The 20,751-nt window shown below is 50.6% G+C and overlaps 1 protein-coding gene across 1 annotated transcript; it reads left to right on the top strand.

The window, feature by feature from the left end:
* The first annotated feature begins 575 nt into the window (after window positions 1–575).
* Window positions 576–20,685, top strand: LOC135262132 (zinc finger protein 385D-like). Its single transcript, XM_064349015.1, has 9 exons — window positions 576–815; window positions 10,621–10,763; window positions 15,729–15,809; window positions 16,458–16,571; window positions 17,045–17,216; window positions 17,495–17,734; window positions 18,419–18,600; window positions 18,926–19,027; window positions 19,947–20,685. The coding sequence occupies exons 1-9, from the start codon at window positions 806–808 to the stop codon at window positions 20,133–20,135; spliced, it is 1,233 nt and encodes a 410-aa protein (XP_064205085.1). The 5' UTR covers window positions 576–805; the 3' UTR covers window positions 20,136–20,685.
* Window positions 20,686–20,751: the final 66 nt, after the last annotated feature.

Below are 20,751 nucleotides of genomic sequence, written 5' to 3'. Positions count from 1 at the left end.
CAAAAACCAACGATCGATCCACACCGGGTGTCACCAACCCTAGTGACGCCACTGCTCTCTCTCACTTTCTCTCCGTCCTTCTCTGTCCTTTTCTCTCCATCTCTCACTCTCTGTCTCAGTTGCTCATCGTCATTCATAAAATTTGAGAAAATTAAACTACGGGAGATTTACTTCAATAAAAATGCTTTGAGAACTATTTTTTTTTAATGAAAATTCATATAAACTAATACATCTTGCCGATAAACAACCCCAAATAACAAGAAATTAATTGGCATTTTATGACTGTGCTGATTATCTATGACATCATCAATGGCATCATCGTGGCAATCCCAATATACTGGCATTTGTGATACCGGGTAGCTTAACTCGCAACTTGTCCTGTGAACAGGTGACATTCTGTTGGCTATTTTCTAAATTGTTTTTGCTGGAGTAATTATCTCATATATCGCGTTGATAATAATAATAATAATAATAATGATAATAATAATAATAATAATAATAATAATAATAAATACATTAAGAAAATATTCACACACACATTATTGTGTGCACTGAGAGAGAGAGAGAGAGAGAAAGAGAGAGAGAGAGAGAGAGAGAGAGAGAGAGAGAGAGAGAGAGCAGCGCTCAGAATCAACCTGAGCAGCGGCGATGTTCTCCTCCCACGGATCGCAGAGCGGAACAGAGTCAGTCGCGTAGCATGAGACGCGTCCGCGGCGGCGCCCGTCGACACCACGCCGAAGTTCCCACGGGATCCGGAGGGGAGAGCCGGAGTTTTCCGTGAAAACCTGACCCACGAGGAGCAGCAATGTATTTCGGTGAGTTAGTGCGCGAGCGTCTCCGGGGCTGCTCGTCCTGGGGGGCATCTTGTGAAGGAGAGACATGTGGAGGTATTCTTGGATTGCTCGTGACTGAAGTCTTATTCTTCTCCATCATAAACCTGTGTTTAACTCAAATGGATTCTCTCGATACTTTACAAATCGATTTCATTTTGCGTCGGCATTTTACGTGTGTTTGTGGATACATTTACTGCAGTGTTCCTTAACAGGAACACATTTCTGTTTCGTGTTAACTGCAAAAGTTGGCTTGTTCAGAATGCGTTGCGATTTAATTGACAGAAGATGTGAGATAAGTTTAACTGTCAAGTTCGGAATGCTGAAATGAGAAACATGCCTCTTCCAGGACAATTCCATTTAGCGCGCGAGTTTAGTGCGCGGGTAGAACATAACGGATGCATTTAAAATCAGAAACTGAACTTCATTTCAATTAAATTACTTAATTTTAGTGTAATTATGTAATATCGTTGTAAAAACGTGAATCTTTTTTGGTTTTGGTAACCTGATATGAAGAACTGTACTTTAATCCGTATTTATATTTTTGTGTATCATTAACAGTAATCACGTTTTGATTTTGCCATTTACTTTAATAATGTTTTACTGGCGGGTTATTATTAATTTTACTTTGTGATGTATGCTGTTTTTTGTTGTTGTTGTTTTTTAATAAAATGTGAAAAATGTATTTTTGCTTAGAGTTTCGGTTATAACGTCATAGCTTCCTTAAACGTGGGTACAATCTTGCGCTGTTTTTAAAAGTGTATATATGACATACTCGAGAACAGAATGAATCACACGCAAGTTATTATAGTATATGACACGCGCTCCGCGCTTCTGCGTCAGGTTCCAGCGCTCGTGCGGCATGTTCTCTGTTTGAGGCGAGGAGGGCTTCTGGTCGCGCGATATGTAAGCGGCACAAAAACGGCGCTGTGGTTAACCCCGCTTGGCCTAGCGGTCTTGGGTTTTACTGGAGGGCGTCACTGATGCGAAGCCCAGACCTCGTCATCAACCTTTATTTTACGAGGAAGTCACTCTGAAACCGAATCTACTCCAGGTGCGACCTAGCCAACGCATTGCGGGGGCAATAAGACAACAGATGTCCGAACAAAAAAATGTAAACATCCAGAGGCCAACATGACGCATGGAGACGCGGGAAAAACGATACTAAGGAAAAAAGGGAGTTTAAAAAAAAAAAAGTTTTAAACGTCGTCATCGTAAATAGGCGAAACGAGCGGTTTGCACCGGTGTAGCGTATTACCGGATTCCCAGTGGAACGTTGGGTTTCACTCTTACAAACAGGCTGTGTAGGTGTAAGGCTATGGTTAAACGCCAGCGACTTGTGTTGCCCTGGAAACAGGATTCAGTCAAACAAATAGCTTAAGCCCGTGCCTGCGCTGGCATTATTCTGCAAACATTGTCGCGGAGGTTTGATAGTCGCGCGGAACCTCGATTAGCGCAATATAGACATATGCCAATAAAATGACGCGCTGTTCTGTGGAAGTACGGGTCGCTCAATCGCATCTAGCGCCGGTGGGTATCACTGACTCTGCAGGCAGTCATTCCTGAGAGACCTGGCCTCGTATTTAATGCTTGTTTATCTTACTCATTTGTTTTGCATTTGGAACGTGCCCAACAGCCCGGCGTTTGATCAGCCATTAAAGGCCAAACACAAACAACAGGGCCGGCATGGAAACATAACGAGCTCCGTGATTGGAGGAGCTGCTTGTGGAGGGTTTCTTGGGTTCGAGTGGCGGTCTGAGCCAGCTCTTCGCTTACAGTACTCCACAATCGCAGCCGAACCAGGTAACCCCGGGCTACGGCTGTGAGCAGCTGCAGTTCCACCGTAAAAAAAAAAAATACAAACAAAAAAAAACTTTAAGGCCTGGATCTCTAGATGTTTCTTCATCCCTACCTCTCTCCCTCTCTTCATCTCCCCCTCCCTCTCTCTCTTTCTCTCCTGCCCTCTCTCGTTCTTCCCCCGCTCTCTCTCTCTCTCTCTCTCCCACTCTCTTCGTCCACCCACACAGGTTCTGTTGCCCACCCGTTCGCCTTCTCTCTGAGCTGCTTCTCTGTGTTGTTATAGACTACGGCTTACCGTATATTCACTCCCTGCGGTGTCAGTCTGCAGGCATGGTGTCCCAGGTTCACAGTGATTTTTTTTTTTTACAAAGCTCAGCTTTAAGGCAGGACCTTTTTTCACACGGCCTGCTGTTCCATCGCCACGGTGATGGCAGGTAGGAGTTCTCCTCCAGGGCAGGATGGCCCAAACGGAACCCTGAGCCTCCAGGAGAACTTTAGATCCCGAGCGTTCCGTCTGTGAAAGACCCGGTCTGTTTGTGTGCCTCTCGACTGTAGGCTGGTCTTTGTGAAGACTCTGTGCTGTTTTATCCTGAAAGAGAATCCATGAGAGTGAAAAGCCAAGGTTTATATATAAACGCACACACACACACACACTCACATACACACACACACACACACACGCACACACACACACCATTCACTCACACACACACACACACACACACACATATATATATATATATATCCATCCATCTATCCATTATCTATACTTGCATATCCTGAGCAGGTCTCGTGGGGGGGTGCTGGAGCCCATCCCAGCGTGCACTGGGTGAGAGGCAGGAACACACCCTGGACAGGCCGGCAACACATCGCAGGGCACACACACACACACACACCATTCACTCACACACACACACACACTCACACACACACACACTCACACACACACACTCACACACACACACACTCACACACACCATTCACTCACACACACCATTCACTCACACACACACACACACACACACACACCATTCACTCACACGCTCATGCATCTGTAATTTAGGCCGCTAAATCGGTCACATCGGGGGGGGGGGGGATAAGGTAAATGTGGCATGTGTGAAAATTTGGGCACCCTGTCTGACAGGACTTAGGAACACCTCTCCTCTGGCGGGAATCGCGGCTCCCAAACGATCCGTGCGGCCAGCTAACGGCCTTTCTGTTCGTATTATTCGTTTTATTGCGTGAGTCGTGCGTCACTCTCAGATCTCCCCGCAGACTTTCCATCATATTCAAGTTTTGATGAATGCGAACGCCATTCCAAATCCTTAATCCTACGTTCCTCGAAGTAGCTCACGGTTGATTTTGAGGTATGTTTTTGGATCGTTGTCTTGTTGGAATGCCCAAACTCTTCTTTTTTTTGAGCTTCAGTTTCTTCACTGACTCTGGGACTTTCTGCTTCTAGGATGTGATGACATTTTAGCTGAATCCATCTTTCCTTCCGCCCACACAATATTGCCTGTGCCACTGGCTACCGCCCAACCCCAATGCATTATGGATCCGCCCCCGTGCTTAATGCTTGGTGTTCTTTTTAACCGTCAAATGCTTCCTGTTATTTTCCTTCAAATGTATTTTTGATTATTGCAGCCGAAGAGTTAAAGTTTTATTTCATTAGTCCACAGCCACTCCATCGCTGGCTTATCTGAGTGGTGTGTCACGTGCTTCAGGCATTGACTTTTGACATTGCAAAAAGGGCAGTGTATTATAATGGGTGATGAGCTGGTCTTGTAACCTTAAGGTCATAGGTTTGATTCCCAGGACACTGCTGTGGTACCCTTGAGCAAAGGGTACTTAACCTGCACTGCTCCAGTATGTATCCAGCTGTATAAATGGATGCTGTGTAAATGAAGCTGTGTAAGTTGCATAAGGGCGTCTGCTAAATGCCTGTAATGTTAATGTAATGTTAAGTTTTCTTCTGACAGCTCTTCGATGCTGATAGTTTCTGTGTACGCAACTCCACACAATGGTCCAGTGCTCCAGTACTCCAATGTCACTGAACCTTTCTACAGGTCCTCTGCAGTGATTGGTGGGTTTAGCTCCACATCCTTGACCAATCAATGAGCAGTTTTCTGTCAGATGGTTTCTCATAGTCTTCCTGCTCTCGCCTTAACTGGACCAGTTCCCCTTCTTTACCATTTCTTAATCATGTTTCTGACAGTGGACAATTCCAAGCTGGAGGTCTTTAGATATCTCCTTATAGCCCCTTGCCCTGCTTTGTAAGAGTCAGTTATCTTTATTTTCAAGTGCTCAGTGAGCTGCTTAGAGGAGCTCGCCATTGTTGAGAGTAAGCACTGCACCCTGAGAGGTTAGAAGGGTCAGTATATTTATTAAGCTCTGGAATTGACTTCACCTGGTTTAATTCAAGGCCAAACTAGTCAACACAATTTTGGACCTTTTTTATTTAATGGGTCAACTGGAAGGATGCTTAAACTTTTGCACCTGCCACATTTGCTGTTTTATTTTTTCAAAAAGGTGAATACTAAGCAGTACTTTGGCTTCAAAGTTTCTGGAAACATGTCATGTTTGAGCTTGGACCCTGTAGAGGTCGTGTTGCTTCTACAGTTGGAGGTTTGACAAAACGTGCAGTTTGACCAGGGGCGCCCCGATTGTTTCTGCACACCTCTATGAAGTGCCGTGTGTGCCTGGCTGGGGCATTGATGTCAGTTTTATTAGCTGCACTAACGCCCACCAAGTTAAGGGTCCTCACAGGTCACAAGAAAGAAAAGAATGGGTATTTCAAAAAATAAATAAATAAATGAATAAAATAAAGCTGGATTCAGTCAACATATGTCCTTGACTTTGACTAACAATTAAAAGCAGGAGTTATTTTTCTTTTCTTTTTTTTTTCTTTCGGCGATCCCCGAAACGAACCGGCCAGACCGAGTTTGTGACGGCAGTCTGGTGGTGATGACTAAACTCTCTCTCCTGAAAGACCTGTGTTTGCAGTTAGGGCTGTCACCATCTGCGTACAGCCGTCACTCCTGCAGTCACGCCACTGTTCCTACCGCTTTCTCAGTCTGGTGTCATGTAAATGTCACCCATTTAAGGGAAGGCACTTGTTTATTTTCACTTTAAAAATGAAGAATAACTTCAGTGCTGTCAGAAACTCAGCTGACAGGTCATCTTCTGCTAAAATACTCTCTCCCTCTCTGTCGCTCTCTCTCTCTCTCCCTCTCTCTCCCTCTCTGTCGCTCTCTCTCTCTCTCCCTCTCTGTCTCCCTCTCCCTCTCTTTGAAATACGAAGATTGCTGATGTCAGTTTAGAAGAGATGTGTCGTACCGATTCAGCGAACAGTTTGTTTGTTTTCTGTCCTACAGTAATACCAGTAAGAACGCGCAGATTCTTAAGCTGACCTGTTTAGATATTGTGGTGCGGGATAGCCAGCCTCGCTTTCCGTCCTGGAAAAACAAGCAGAAACGGTCTTCAATTGGAGACTAATCCGGCAATTCCCAACCACAAGTGCTCCTTATCTCCATTCGACGAATACGCCAACAAGACATTGTAGCAGGTAGTTCTCATTCTGCAGGTTTAGGCTACGCTATTATTTTTTTGTTCACTATGATCATGTTATTTATCTTGCTGGCAAAATTTGGACAGCTCCTTATGGTTCAGATCTCTTCCTTCTTCATGGTAACGCTGTCCTTACCGTTCATGTTCTAAGGCTGGAGGTTCGGTCAATGTGTTCAGCATGAGTTCTGGGTTCTGATGTTCCAGTGGTCGGGTCTGATGGTAGAGTGAGGGTTCTGGTCTGTATGGTTCAGAGCAGTGGAGTTCTGGCTGTAGTGTCCAGCAGAGGTCGGGTTCGTAAAGTTCCAGCAGGAGAGGTTCTGGTTCTGTATGTTTCCAGCGTGGAGGTTCTGGGGTTCTGTAATGGTGTCCCAGCAAGTGGGGGTTCTGGGTTCTGTATTGGTGCTCCAGCAGGGAGGTTCTGGGGTTCTGTATGTGTTCCAGAGCAGTGGAGAGTTCTGGGTTCTGTATGGTGTTCCAGCAGCAGTGGAAGGTTCTGGGTTCTGCTAATGGTGTTCACAGGCTGGAGGTTCTGGGGTTCTTAATGTGTTCCAGCAGTGGAGGTTCTGGGGTTCTGTAATGGTGTTCCAGCATGGAGGTTCTGGGTTCTGTTAATGGTGTTCCAGCAGCAGTGGAGGTTCTGGGGTTCTGTAATGGTGTTCCAGCAGTGGAGGGTTCTGGGGTTCTGTAATGGTGCTCCAGCAGTGGAGGTTCTGGGTTCTGTAATGGTGTCCCAGGCAGTGGAGAGTTCTGGGGGTTCTGTCATGTGTTCCAGCAGTGGAGGTTCAGGGGGTTCTGTAATGGTGTTCCAGCAGTGGAGGGTTCTGGGGGTTCTGTAATGGTGTTCCAGCAGGCAGTGGAGAGTTCTGGGGGTTCTGTAATGGTATTCCAGCAGTGGAGGGTTCTGGGGGTTCTGTAATGGTGTTCCAGCAGTGGAGAGTTCTGGGGGTTCTGTAATGGTGTTCCAGCATGGAGGTTCTGGGGGTTCTGTATGGTGTTCCAGCAGTGGAGGTTCTGGGGTTCTGTAATGGTGTTCCAGCAGCAGTGGAGGGTTCTGGGGGTTCTGTAATGGTGTTCCAGCAGTGGAGGGTTCTGGGGGTTCTGTAATGGTGTTCCAGCAGGCAGTGGAGGGTTCTGGGGGTTCTGTAATGGTGTTCCAGCAGTGGAGGGTTCTGGGGGTTCTGTAATGGTGTTCCAGCAGTGGAGGGTTCTGGGGGTTCTGTAATGGTGTTCCAGCAGTGGAGGGTTCTGGGGGTTCTGTAATGGTGTTCCAGCAGGCAGTGAGTTCTGGGGTTCGTAATGGTGTTCCAGCAGTGGAGGGTTCTGGGGGTTCTGTAATGGTGTTCCAGCAGTGGAGGGTTCTGGGGGTTCTGTAATGGTGTTCCAGCAGGCAGTGGAGGGTTCTGGGGGTTCTGTAATGGTGTTCCAGCAGTGGAGGGTTCTGGGGGTTCTGTAATGGTGTTCCAGCAGGCAGTGGAGGGTTCTGGGGGTTCTGTAATGGTGTTCCAGCAGGCAGTGGAGGGTTCTGGGGGTTCTGTAATGGTGTTCCAGCAGTGGAGGGTTCTGGGGGTTCTGTAATGGTGTTCCAGCAGTGGAGGGTTCTGGGGGTTCTGTAATGGTGTTCCAGCAGTGGAGGTTCTGGGGGTTCTGTAATGGTGTTCCGCAGTGAGGTTCTGGGGTTCTGAATGTGTTCAGCATGGAGGTTCTGGGGGTTCTGTAATGGTGTTCCAGCATGGAGGGTCTGGGTTCTTAATGTGTTCAGCAGTGGAGGGTTCTGGGGGTTCTGTAATGGTGTTCCAGCAGTGGAGGGGGTTCATTCATACCCTCAGAAGGCAAGATCTTCCTGCCTCTCACCCAGTGCATGCTGGGATAGGCTCTAGTAGCCCCTGCAAACCCTGCTCAGGATAAGCAGGTATAGATAATGGATGGATGGATGGATGGATGGATGGCAAGATTGATAATAATCACTCTTTAATGGTGCTGAGTGACCCCACGTTAGTGCGTTTCTCTCCCGCAGAGAAGGGGGGCGTGTTTTAAAGATGGCCACGCCCAATTCCACAGAGCTGGAGTAATTGCCCCGTGGTTTGAGGAGCATGAGGCTGACGCTGTCTACACACATCGCAGCCTTCTCAGTCAGCAGATCTGAGCCCACGGGAGATCTGTGGAACATTCTAGAATGACGGCTGAGGCTGTGCTGTCCTGCAGCTGACCGTGAGCTGACGGACTCTCCTGAGGAAGAGCGATGTGGTCTTCCTCCTGCAGAACTCCAGACCCTGGCGGACTCAGTGCCCCAGCACCCTCCCAAATTACATTACACGGGCGTTTCCACTATTTTGTTTGCTGTCCCGATGCGCCTGTTGGGTGTTCCCCAAGACCTGAGGGAATTGGGTTCAGGGTGGGTGGCATGTTCCGTTTGGGGGTGGGGGGGCGGGGGGGGGGGGGGGATTCCAGAGGGTGGGAGCGGGGCAGATGGTGAAGATTCGGGGAGAAAGGGCAAGGGGGTAGGGTCACGGCTTTGACCCCCTCTTTGAGCACGGCCTCGTCCGGTCGCCGGGCGGATTAGCATCAAAGCCCGGCGGCCATTTTATTCTGCGAGGCCGGCGTGCTCTCTCTCTCTCTCTCTCTCTCTGGCGAGGTCGTTTCGAGGCCGGGGGCGGGGCCGCCCGAGCTTTCATGTCGGGGTGGCGGCTCGGATTCGGGGCGCCCGGGTCGAGCGATGTCGTCCCGCGTCTTCGCCCCTTCCCCCCCCCTCCGCTGTTCTGCTTTATTGGGCTTGGGAGCCGCCCTGTGTTTGGGTACAGGGGGCTTTTACACGGTCCCCAGCTGGATCTCATTTATACGGGACCGAGGAGGGGAGGGAGGGAGGGAGGGAGAGAGAGAGAGAGAGAGAGAGAGAGAGAGAGAGAGAGAGGGAGGGAGGGAGGGAGAGAGACAGAGAGAGGAGGGAGGGAGGGAGAGGAGAGAGAGAGAGATAGAGGGGTTTACTTGTCCTGAAAATAAAGCACATTTGAATTTGAGAGAGAGGAGATTATTCACTCCATTTTACATTTTGTATCTTTATTATTAATTTTCAATTAAAAAATATTTTTTTATTTGTATTTTTTTTACAAGTATTTGTTGTTTGTTGTATATTGCATATTGTATTGGTTGATTTCCATTCATGCCAATAAAGCCATTTGAATTTGAATTTAAGAGAGAGAGGAGAGATGGAGAGAGGACAACAGGGAGGAGAGAGACAAGGAAAGAGCAAAGGAGCGAGAGAGAGCGAGAGGAGATATAGAGAAAGGGAGTGAGGACAAGAGGGAGGAGAAAGTTAGGGAAAGAGGAGAGTGAGAGAGTGGGGAAAGAGGGGAGAGATGGAGAGAGTAGCTTCCCTCTGTTTTGCCTTTGAATTGTCAGAATGAAAAACTTTATTTAAACTCACAGGATTTATTCCCCTGGAGCTGTTTGTTTTTTAGGGTGTTGCTCTCTCACGAGGGCCATTTGACCCCCAGTGCTGTGCCCCTCCCCCCCCCCCCCCACACCGAGGGGGAGATTTACCACAGGTCTGAAAAAGAAAAGGTGCCCAACCCCCCCCCCCTTTCTCTCTCTCTCTCTCCCTCTCTCCCTCTCTCTCTCTTTTCTCTCCCTCTCTCTCCCTGTTATATATGTTAGTGTTTTCCACTTGTCCCGCTGCCCCTCCCCTGGCCTGGCCTGGTCTGGTTCCCATCAGACCCTCTCTGTGTTAAATCGGCGCAGACGGAGGACATTTGTAAAGCTTGTCGACTCGTATAAACGCGCCAGACCCCGGGCCTGACCCCGAGAAGCGAAAGCAGATGGACCGGTAACAACACCTTTTTCTTTTCCGCGCCCTGCATTGGCTGCCCTTTATTTAGAGTGCTGCATCGCAGCTGTTACTGTTGTTGTTGTTTTAATCACCTGGAAACCCAGGGCTCTGTGTTGATTGGTCAGAAGCAGATTCGCTGTGCTCAGGTAAATTTTTATGAATCCAAAAAATCCATCAAGAAGGTCTCTGAGTTATAATTGAATGGATGGTGTGTGTGTGCGCGTGTGTGCAGTTGAAATGGGGACATCTTTCTCTCCCTCCCTCTCTCTCTCTCTCCCTCTCCCTCACTCTCTCCCTCCCTCTCTCTCTCTCTCCCTCTCTCCCTCTCTTTCTCTCTCTCTCCCTCTCCCTGTCCCTCACTCTCTCTCTCCCTCTGTACCTGTTTTTCTGTCTGTTGCATTTTCCGCACGTATAGGCCAGGCCCTGCGTTGGTTGCACTACAGATGGTGTGAGTCAGCTGATTGTCTGCCTGAGTCCACGTGCTACAGAATGGGTGGATAATGAGCCTGCCTGATCACTCTCTCTCTCTCTCTCTCTCTCTCTCTCCCCTCCCCACCCCCCGCCCTCCCCCCCCCACCCTCGTTGTCCTCACCTGCGCAGGTAACCCCTGCCACAGCTCGGTGCTGTCCACCTTGGTGCGTGCTGCGTTTCCGGCGACCACGCCCACCCTGGACCTCAAACCGCTCCTCCCGTTCGCCCTGGACTCCGCCCCCGCCGTCGGCTTCCTCCCCGCCTTCAGCACGGTACGTCTGCACCCCCGCCTCCCCCCCCCCACCGGGGTCACATGACCAGGGTCGGAGGTCACGGAGAACTGGCTCTGGTCCTCCGAGGCGATGCTGTGTCTCATTTCTAGGTGCAGGTGTGCCGAAAATCCTCGGATATGAGCGGCTAGGCTAACGCTAATTAGCGCTTTTCGCGTTAGCCGCAGAGGCGCTAGTCTGAAGCGCTGAAAATGACTCCGGCTGCAGCGCAGTCTGCCCTGCGCAGTCGTGTCTTGCGCGAGGCGAGACGGGCGGCGGTAACGCAAGCGCAGTGCCAGCTCCGAGTCTCGCTTAAATCGCGCCGCCCCGGTGGCACGTGGGATTTTTACTCACCCGATACCCGGGTATCGCCGGGGGTGCCTTCAGTCTAATCACAGTGCCACTCTGTGGGCGCAAGAAGGTGTTTTCGTGATCGTGGCTAGCGCAAAAGAAGATGGAATTCTGGGTAATAAGAGGCGCAATGACCTGGCGGCAATCTTGATGTTAGACCAGCGGCGAGTTTCAGGGCTGAATGGCGGTGCTCTGCTGTTGAGCAGAAGGGGGGGGGGTTTGGGGGACACCGTGTACTCTCTGTTCCACAGCGTGCGGCAGTGTGGCCGCTCCCCACACCGTGGTGGGGCTCATTCTGGCGTCTCCCTGCCAGTGTGCAGAGGAGAGGAGAACACTTTATTCCTCTCTCCCTTTCTCTCTGTCTTCTCTCTTGTCTTTCTGAGCTGCAGCTCTGGTCAGTCCACGTGTGGCCCTCTGGGAATTGTAGTGCGCCAAACCGAGAGCGAGACAATTATTGTTTTCCCCAGTCCAGGTGTGGAGCCTTGGGCTCTGGGAATCGTAGTCCGTCAGGCCAGGGAGATGTCAAGTAGTAGTGCTGTCAGTGGAGAGGCGGCGCAGTGGGAATCGTAGTCCATCCGTCTTCGGCGCAGATGTGCGACCGCGAGCGCTTTCCAGCCGCTAGCCTGGCTCAGCCCCGCGGGCGGGAAGCTCCCAGGCCGCCGAGCGCCGGGGTCAGAGGTCACGCACACAGCCGCCGTGATCGGCGCTTCCCCCTTATCTCCCCCACACGGAGGATACCGAATCCGGGCGATCCGATTCGCTCGACGGATGTTTGGAATGCCTGACAGAGGAGCCCTCCGTCCCCCTCCCCCCCCCAAAAAAAAGATCACTCAAAGTGACAGTTAGCCCCAACAGAACAGAACGGTTTTTTAAATCCATTCCGGTGTTTCCCGCGATCGGTTGAACTACAGCTTCACACGCACAGCTGCCGCCCGCCTCACACTTCAGCGCTAAAACCAACTCCGACGGGTTTCATACCCTTAAGAGCACATTACAAACCTTCAGTAAACTTCCGTTTAACTTTTATTTATCCAGTTTGCAAGTCTGCGGAGACCGAGAACCTCTTTTTTTCCCCCAAGGCAGACCGTGTCCAAACAGCACAACAGGTCGTCCGCTGTGAATAAGTAATACACAGTGACGGAGCTGAACTGAAGCTTGCGGAGCTGGTTTAACCCTTTAAACCCTTTTACAGCCAGCCCTCCCGGGGGGGTTAAAAAAAAGAACAGAGGGGCGTAGAGCACGAGAATTCGGTAATTACATCGCGAAAAAATCCGCCTCCAGTTCCCATCCAATTAAATCTGCGCGCCAGTCGTGACATTTAGAACTGCCTGCTGTTGGACTGTTCCACCGTTGCGCTGATGAAGGCAATATGGCCGAACATCTTAATCATTAGCCTCTCCTAATGAAAAGCATTCAGGGTGGGGTTTTCATTATTCTTACGAACGCCGTCGCGCGGGTTGGAATGAAAGCCTGAGGCACAAAACGCGCGCGGCTTTCGTCAGATTTGCGCGGCGCGCGCTGAGCTCACACGCGACCTTGCGATGTTTCGATCACCGCTTTTGTGTCGGGAAACCTTTGCGTTCACGTGATTCGTGCCCCTGTAAATCAGCACGAAGCTGGAATGATACGGTATGTAGATCTGGTGTGTTTGCCTGTTTGTGTCCTTGTGGGAGAAGGCGGGATGTGGTCTTACTGCAGCTCTGTGTCTATAATATCTCCCCTGGTTTGCTGATTGGGGAGATGATTCACCCTTAAGATATTAGTATCCTAATTATGAACACATACATATGAACACACACACACACACACACACACACATACTAATGTGCATGCACAGGAACACACACTGTCACATGCAGAAACACACGACTCCTGCATGCACATGCATGCACACACAAACAAACACACAGACATACTATACACATGCACATGCATGCACACACACACAGACACACACAGACATACTATACACATGCACATGCATGCACACACACAGACAGACATACTATACACATGCACACACACGGACACAGACACACACAGACATACTATACACATGCACATGCACACCACACAGCCACAGACATGACATACATACACAGCACACACGAACTCCATGCACCACAGACACACTACAAGCATGCAGTACACTGCTGGGCTGTGGTTGTGGGTTTTGGGTTGTGGGTTTTGGATAAGCTCTTCAGGGATGATTTCAGGCTTTGATGAGAACCAGCCCGCCTCCCCATCTGCATAAAGAGGAACCAGCTGTTCCCTCGGTGAGCGTGGGAGCGAGGTCGTGGGGGGTGGGGGGGTGGGGGGGCGGTGATTACAGGCTTTACAGGGGCTACAGCAACTGCACTGACTTACAGACCCACCGATACTGTAGACTGCAGAGAAAGGGAGAAGGGAGAGTATTTGTCAGTATTACACACTGCCTTTAGAGTGTGTGTGAGTATTACACACTGCCCTGAGTTTGTGTGTGAGTATTACACACTGCCCTGAGTTTGTTTGTGAGTATTACATACTGCCTTTAGAGTGTGTGTGAGTATTACACACTGCCTTTAGAGTGTGTGTAGTAGGTGTGAATCACACTGCCTTTAGAGTGTGTGTGAGTATTACACACTGCCTTAGAGTTGTGTGTGAGTATTACACACTGCCTTAGAGTGTGTGTGAGTATTACACACTGCCTTTAGAGTGTGTGTGAGTATTACACACTGCCTTTAGAGTGTGTGTGAGTATTACACACTGCCTTTAGAGTGTGTGTGAGTATTACACACTGCCTTTAGAGTGTGTGTGAGTATTACACACTGCCCTGAGTTTGTGTGTGAGTATTACACACTGCCTTTAGAGTGTGTGTGAGTATTACACACTGCCTTTAGAGTGTGTGTGAGTATTACACACTGCCTTTAGAGTGTGTGTGAGTATTACACACTGCCTTTAGAGTGTGTGTGAGTATTACACACTGCCTTTAGAGTGTGTGTGAGTATTACACACTGCCTTTAGAGTGTGTGTGAGTATTACACACTGCCTTTAGAGTGTGTGTGAGTATTACATACTGCCTTTAGAGTGTGTGTGAGTATTACACACTGCCTTTAGAGTGTGTGTGAGTATTACACACTGCCTTTAGAGTGTGTGTGGGTGTTACATATGGACATCAGAGTTTTTGTGAGCCTCCATCTCTGCTGAATCACTGGATCGGTTAAGTGCTCGGACTGGTTATCCTTGCAGATCTGTACACAGCGCTCTCCTGCACATCTGGGTGGAATACCTGATCTTTGTCTTCTTAAGCCTGTTTTTTTTTTTTTTTTTTACCAGCGCTCATCTCCTGTCTGTCCCTTGCTCTCTCTCCCTCTTAAAAAGAAGCATTAAATTTAACTGTGGCGTTGTTTAAAGTGCTCTGTCGTTTCCTGTTGTGCAACCGCAATGCGATCTCTGGGCCCAGCTGGTGAGCGGGTCAGCTGCGGAACAATCTCTCTCGCGTGTGTGAGACGCATCTCTTCAGACTACACCTGGACTAACTGCCACCACTCTGCGGGTCGTTTCACTAAAAATCCCCCCTTTCATGCCACTCATGTTACATGTACCTCAATTCCAGCACTCGTTGCACCTTGTGTTATCGTCCTGATGTTGTAGCCTGCACTGCCCCCTAGTTTGCCTTAGCGTAGGTTAGGTCAGAATGATGTTGGACTGTGTTCTTGGCTGTGAATAACTGTGCGAAATGAGTAATTGTACCTTATGGAACCTGTGTTTCGCAGTTGTTCCGATGACCTCGGCACGCACTTTTGTACGTCGCTTTGGATAAAAGCGCCTGCTGGATAAGTGTGCTGTAGTGCGTGTGAGATCGCGGGCGAGCAGCGCGTCTCCTTCTCACGTTTCTCCCTTGTTTCGCGCCCGTCCCTTGCTGAGCCCACCTCACCGCAGACAGAGGCAAGCCGCGTCCTCACGGGACCAACGGCAGGCAGCCTGACCGTCTGTCTGAAGGCAACTCACGCAAATATGCCGGAACGTTCTATGCATTTCAGGGGCAAGAAGAAATTATCACATTGTCATTTCTATTTTTCTTTTGATTATTATGGCAACCAGACTAGAATTCCCTTATAAAATGACATGGATTTATCCATAGATAGAAGGTTTTTTTTAACACTGTATCCTGTATATGTGTGTAATACCTTAAATATACAGGTGAGTGGTGCGGTACTTGTACAGGTTAGTGATGTAATATGCACCTGTACAGGTGAGTGATGTTGTACCTGTGCAGGTGAGTGATGTAGTGCTGTGCTTGTACAGGTGAGTGATGTAGTGTGTACTTGTGCAGGTGAGTGATGTAGTGTGTACCTGTGCAGGTGAGTGATGCTGTACAGGTGATTGATGTATTGTGTGCCTGTACAGGTGAGTGATGTAGTGTGTACCTGTGCAGGTGAGTGATGTAGTGTGTACCTGTACAGGTGAGTGATGTAGTGCTGTGGCTGTACAGATGAGTGATGTAGTGTGTGCCTGTACAGGTGAGTGATGTAGTGCTGTGGCTGTACAGGTGAGTGATGTAGTGTGTACCTGTACAGGTGAGTGATGTTGTGCCTGTACAGGTGAATGATGTTGTACTGTGGCTGTTTTCTCCAGGCTGTGGTGAGACTCTCAGGTACAGAGCCGGGCTCTGCTCTGCGCAGCTGGAAGGCTGGGTTAGCCAGCAGGAGGATGTGTGTAAGTACAACCCTGTGTGTGTGTGCGTGTGTGTGTGTGTATGTTTAAGCGTAACCCTGTGTATGTTTGTGTGTGTGTGTGTAAGTATAACCCTGTGTGTGTTTGTGTGCGTGTGTAAGTATAACCCTGTGTGTGTGTGTGCGTGTGTGTCTGTAGTACTGCCACCATTAGTGCTAGCTCTTCCCTGTAGTACTGTCGGCACTAGTGCAAGCTCTCTCCTGTAGCACTGTCACCACTAGTGCTAGCTCGCTTCTGTAGCACTGTCACCACTAGTGCTAGCTCGCTTCTGTAGCATTTTTACCACCAGCGCTTACCAAGCAACTGCTATAAATACCGTTTAATGGTATTTTACAGTCTTCAAAGGGCTGTTTAGTAAAATGTGCTTTTTGAACGGAACACCAACTGTTCCATTACGTCTTAAACTGCAATTAGTTCTGTCTAATGTTCTTGGTGAGTGACAGAATGAGAGAGACAGCTGGGGGGAGTAGGAGAGAGAAGAGAGGGAGCGAGGGTGAGAAAGAGCAAGCGTTAGAGTGATAGACATGGTGAGAGAGCTGTGATGGTGAGAGAGAGAGGCAGGGCGGGGGGATTGGTTCAGAGAGCTGTGGCTAAAGCTAGGCTAACTCGGTTCTTGTTTTATTCGTGCAGATGGACCCGGTTCAGAAAGCCATAATGGGCCAAACCCTGGGCCTCCTCCCCGCCCCGGCCAAGAGCAAACATCTGGTGTCCTGCACCCTGTGCCAACTGAACTTCAACTCAGAGGTGAAAAAGCCCCACGCTCTCCCCCGGTCACACCAGTCCTGCAGATCTGCAATGTTACTGAAATCCAAACCATAAATAACCCACTTTTTATCCCCACTCTAAACAAGGAGTCATGAGCTGTGTGATCACATGACCCAGAGTTGTGCAATCACATCACCCTGTTCTGTGTGATCACATGACCCCGAGCTGTGCAATCACTTGACCTTGTGCAGAGTGATCACATGACCCAGAGTTGTGCAATCACATGACCCCGTGCAGTACAAGCACATGATCTTGTGCAGAGCGATCACATGGCCTTGTGCAGTGCGATCACATGACCTTGTGTGGAGTGATCACATGACCTTGTGCAGTGCGATCACATGACCCTCTGCAGTGCTATCACATGACCTTGTGCAGTGCTATCACATGACCTTGTGCAGGGTGATCACATGACCCTGTACAGAGGGATCACATGACCCTTTATTGCCCTGCAGAACCAGGCCCTGGCCCACTTCAAAGGCACCAGACACACCAGGAAGCTGCGCGTTCTGGAGGCACCAGACGCCCGCCGCAAAGCTGCTGATGCGGTTGCCAAGGAAACCGCCAGGAAGGACCCCCCGGAGAGCATCTCACCCAACGGCCTCCTCCCCAGCACCCACGCCACAGGTGAGCGCACCTGTGTGCACCTGGGACATCCTGCTGTCACCTTACGGTTACCATGACCATTCTGCTGTCACCTTACGGTCACCGTGACAATCCTACTGTCATGATACACCTGAACAAGGTAGCACAACGGAGTTTGGTTGCACACCTGAATACGATACACACCTGTGTAAGGTGCATACCTGGGTAAGGTTACACACCTGAGAGAGCAGCACGTCAGGTCCCCAGGTGGAGCAGCAGCACCTGCCTCTGCCCCAGCGCTGTCATGTCCTCCTCTCCAGACTGCGAAGCTGGAGCGGTCTCGCCCCCCAGCACAGGGGCGGAGCTATCCGACGGCAGCGGGTCAGCGCAGGTGGAGACGGCCCCTGACCCCACACCGGGGGCCAATCCCAGCGCCCCTGGGGTAACGGAGGCGGAGGTGGGCGAGGAGACGGAGGAAGAGAAGGCCAAACGGCTGCTCTACTGCTCCCTGTGCAAGGTGGCCGTGAACTCCGCCTCCCAGCTGGAGGCACACAACAGTGGTGAGTCATCATCCCGTGCCAGAACTACACATCATGTCATCATCTTGCGCCAGAACTACACACTGCATAATCATCCTGCGCCAGAACTACACACTGCGTCATTATCCTGCGCCAGAACTACACACTGCGTCATCATCCTGCACCAGAACTACACACTGCGTCATCATCCTGCGCCAGAACTACACACTGCATAATCATCCTGCGCCAGAACTACACACTGCGTCATTATCCTGCGCCAGAACTACACACTGCGTCATCATCCTGCACCAGAACTACACACTGCGTCATCATCCTGCGCCAGAACTACACACTGCGTCATCATCCTGCGCCAGAACTACACACCATGTCATCATCCTGTACCAGAACTACACACTGCGTCATCATCCTGCGCCAGAACTACACACTGCGTCATCATCCCGCGCCAGAACTACACACCGTGTCATCATCCTGCGCCAGAACTACACACCATGTCATCATCCTGCACCTGAACTACACACCATGTCATCATCCTGTACCAGAACTACACACCGTGTCATCATCCCGCGCCTGTAAAAACTGAGAACTCAAACAAGACTCATCTTCATGTCTAATGTGTGAAATGTTCCATTTCAATGGGCTGAACCTGGGAAAGCAAATAGAACTGTGATGTGATTTGTGATTTGAACTTTGACCCCCCCTGCTCAGGCACAAAACACAAGACGATGCTAGAGGCTCGAAGCGGTGCGGGGGCCATCAAGTCCTTCCCCAGGCAAGGGGTCAAAGGTCGGCTGGCTTCGCCCACCACCTCGGCCACGGGCCTTCAGAACAAAACGTTCTTCTGTGAGATCTGTGACGTGCACGTGAACTCCGAGACACAGCTCAAACAGGTGAGTGTCATGGCAACAATGGCTGCTTTACTGTTACTGCCTGGCCAGCGGTCTCAAACTGTGCAGGTTTAACTCCAGTCCTGGAGGGGGCGCTGTGTCTGCAGGTTTAACTCCAGTCCTGAAGGTCTGCAGGTTTAACTCCAGTCCTGGAGAACCTGCAGACACAGCTCCCTCTCCAGGACTGGAGGTTGAAATTGCTGATTTACCGGAAATATTGTCTGCTGTCCGGCACACTCTGGCTGGTGTGTTCAGTGTTTTAGTGAGATTTTCACCCGCGCCCCCGCTCACCTCTCTGTGTCCCCCCCCCCGCCCCCCTACCCTTCAGCACATCAGCAGCCGGCGGCACAAAGACCGGGCGGCGGGGAAACCGGCGAAGCCCAAATATAGCCCCTACAGCAAGACAGCCAGGACCCCCAGCGCTCTGCCTGTGAGTCTGCCTCACCACGCCGCCGCCGCCGTCGCCCCCGGCAACCCGCCGCGCTCGTCCGCCAGCCTGTCCCCCCTGTCCCCCCTGTCCCCCCTGTTCCCCCTGTTCACCCCATCCCCCCCCCCCCCCCCCCCCCCACGTAATGCTGTTACCGCGGTAACCTACCGTGCTCTCTGCCGCAGGTCCGTGCGCTTGCGCTGTCGTTACCACAGTAACCTGCGGGCGGCTCTGTCCATGAGTCTGCCCGTGACCATGGTGACTAAATCACACGGAAAGCGAACGGGGGCTGCAGTGGCAGCTGTTCTTGAATCGTTATGCGTGAGCCGTGGTGGGCGCAGCATCTCTGCTGAGAGCTGCAGCATTATTCCTGATTGCCTTGCAGTAATGAGATCCGGGCGGCAGTGTGGTGCAATGGGTAAGGAACTGGCCCTTGTAACCTAAAGGTCATGGGTTCGATTCCTGGGTAGGACACTGCTGTTGTACCCAAGGTATTTAATCATTGCTTCAGTATGTATCCAGCTGTAGAAATGGATGTAATGTAAATGCAGTGTAAAGGTTGTGTAAGTCGCTCTGGATAAGAGCGCCTGCTAAATGCCTGTAATGTAATCCTGTGAGGTTATTTTTACTAAGGTGGGTAGCATTTCTCCTTGAAACGTGTCCAACATCATTGGCTTTCCCTCGGCTCATGGTTTCATGTGTGATTGGCTGCGTGATTGGCTTTCGGATTGGCCCGTCAGTGCAGACACGGCTCTCTGTTTCCCCCACGTTGCTTTCTATTGGCTGGCTCGTTTTGTGTCTGTGAAGCGGAAGATGATGCCGGACTGGAGAAAGTGCATCTGTTCAGGATGTGTGTGTGTGTGTTTGTGTGTGATTGAGTGTTTGTACAGAAGGTTCATGCTGCACTGTGATTGGTTGACAGGTGCATCTGGCGAAGCCCCTCCCTGCGGGGCTGATTCCGGGTCACGTGACGGCCGCTGGGGTCCCGCCCATCTCCATAAGCTCCGCCCCCGCGCTAGCCGCCGCCCTCTTTCAGACGCAGAACCTGCTCCGCCCCGCCCCCGGACCCCTGCGGACTGCGCACTCACCCGTACTGTTCTCCCCCTACTGAGCCGGGCCGAACCCGGGCCAGACCCGGGCCAGATCCGGGCCAGACCCGGGCCAGAACCAAACCCTGCCAGACCTCTCGCTCCCCTGACTGGGGTGTGAGCCGGGCCATTCTGGACTCTTTAAAGCCTCAACCCGCCCCCCCCCCCCTGTGGAATGGTTCGATCCAGAACTCTCGCAGATGTCGTTGACCAGTGCCTGATCCAAGACGACCTGTGACCCCTGTCTGGACCGCAACCCATCAGAACGTTCCGGTGTGATCTGGAACACGCCCCTGACACCCAGAGCTGCAATAATGTACCGACTGCACCAAGGAGCAGATCAGTGCTGAACCAGAACCAGACCCAGAACCAGGGAACTGAAAGCACGAAAGAGAGGAAAGATACAGTGTTTCTCAAAGTCATTCCAGCTATGAAGAGCAGGGCTTATGGAAACACAGGCCTGTGTGTGTGTGGGGAGTGCCCAGACACAGGCTTGCCTTGCAAAGCACAGTGATGTCAGTTGCTGTCTGTCAGTGACCAGTGCATTTCAAATAAAGAGTCTTAATTTCTTAACCTGAGTCTGATCACTTTGTTCTTCACTGGCCATGTGACCCACTTACAGCTCCTGATAATCATAAT

The sequence above is a fragment of the Anguilla rostrata genome, chromosome 8 (genome assembly GCF_018555375.3).
Source record: "Anguilla rostrata isolate EN2019 chromosome 8, ASM1855537v3, whole genome shotgun sequence".
Classification (NCBI taxonomy): Eukaryota; Metazoa; Chordata; class Actinopteri; order Anguilliformes; family Anguillidae; genus Anguilla; species Anguilla rostrata.
This window is presented reverse-complemented; position numbering and strand designations above follow the sequence as displayed.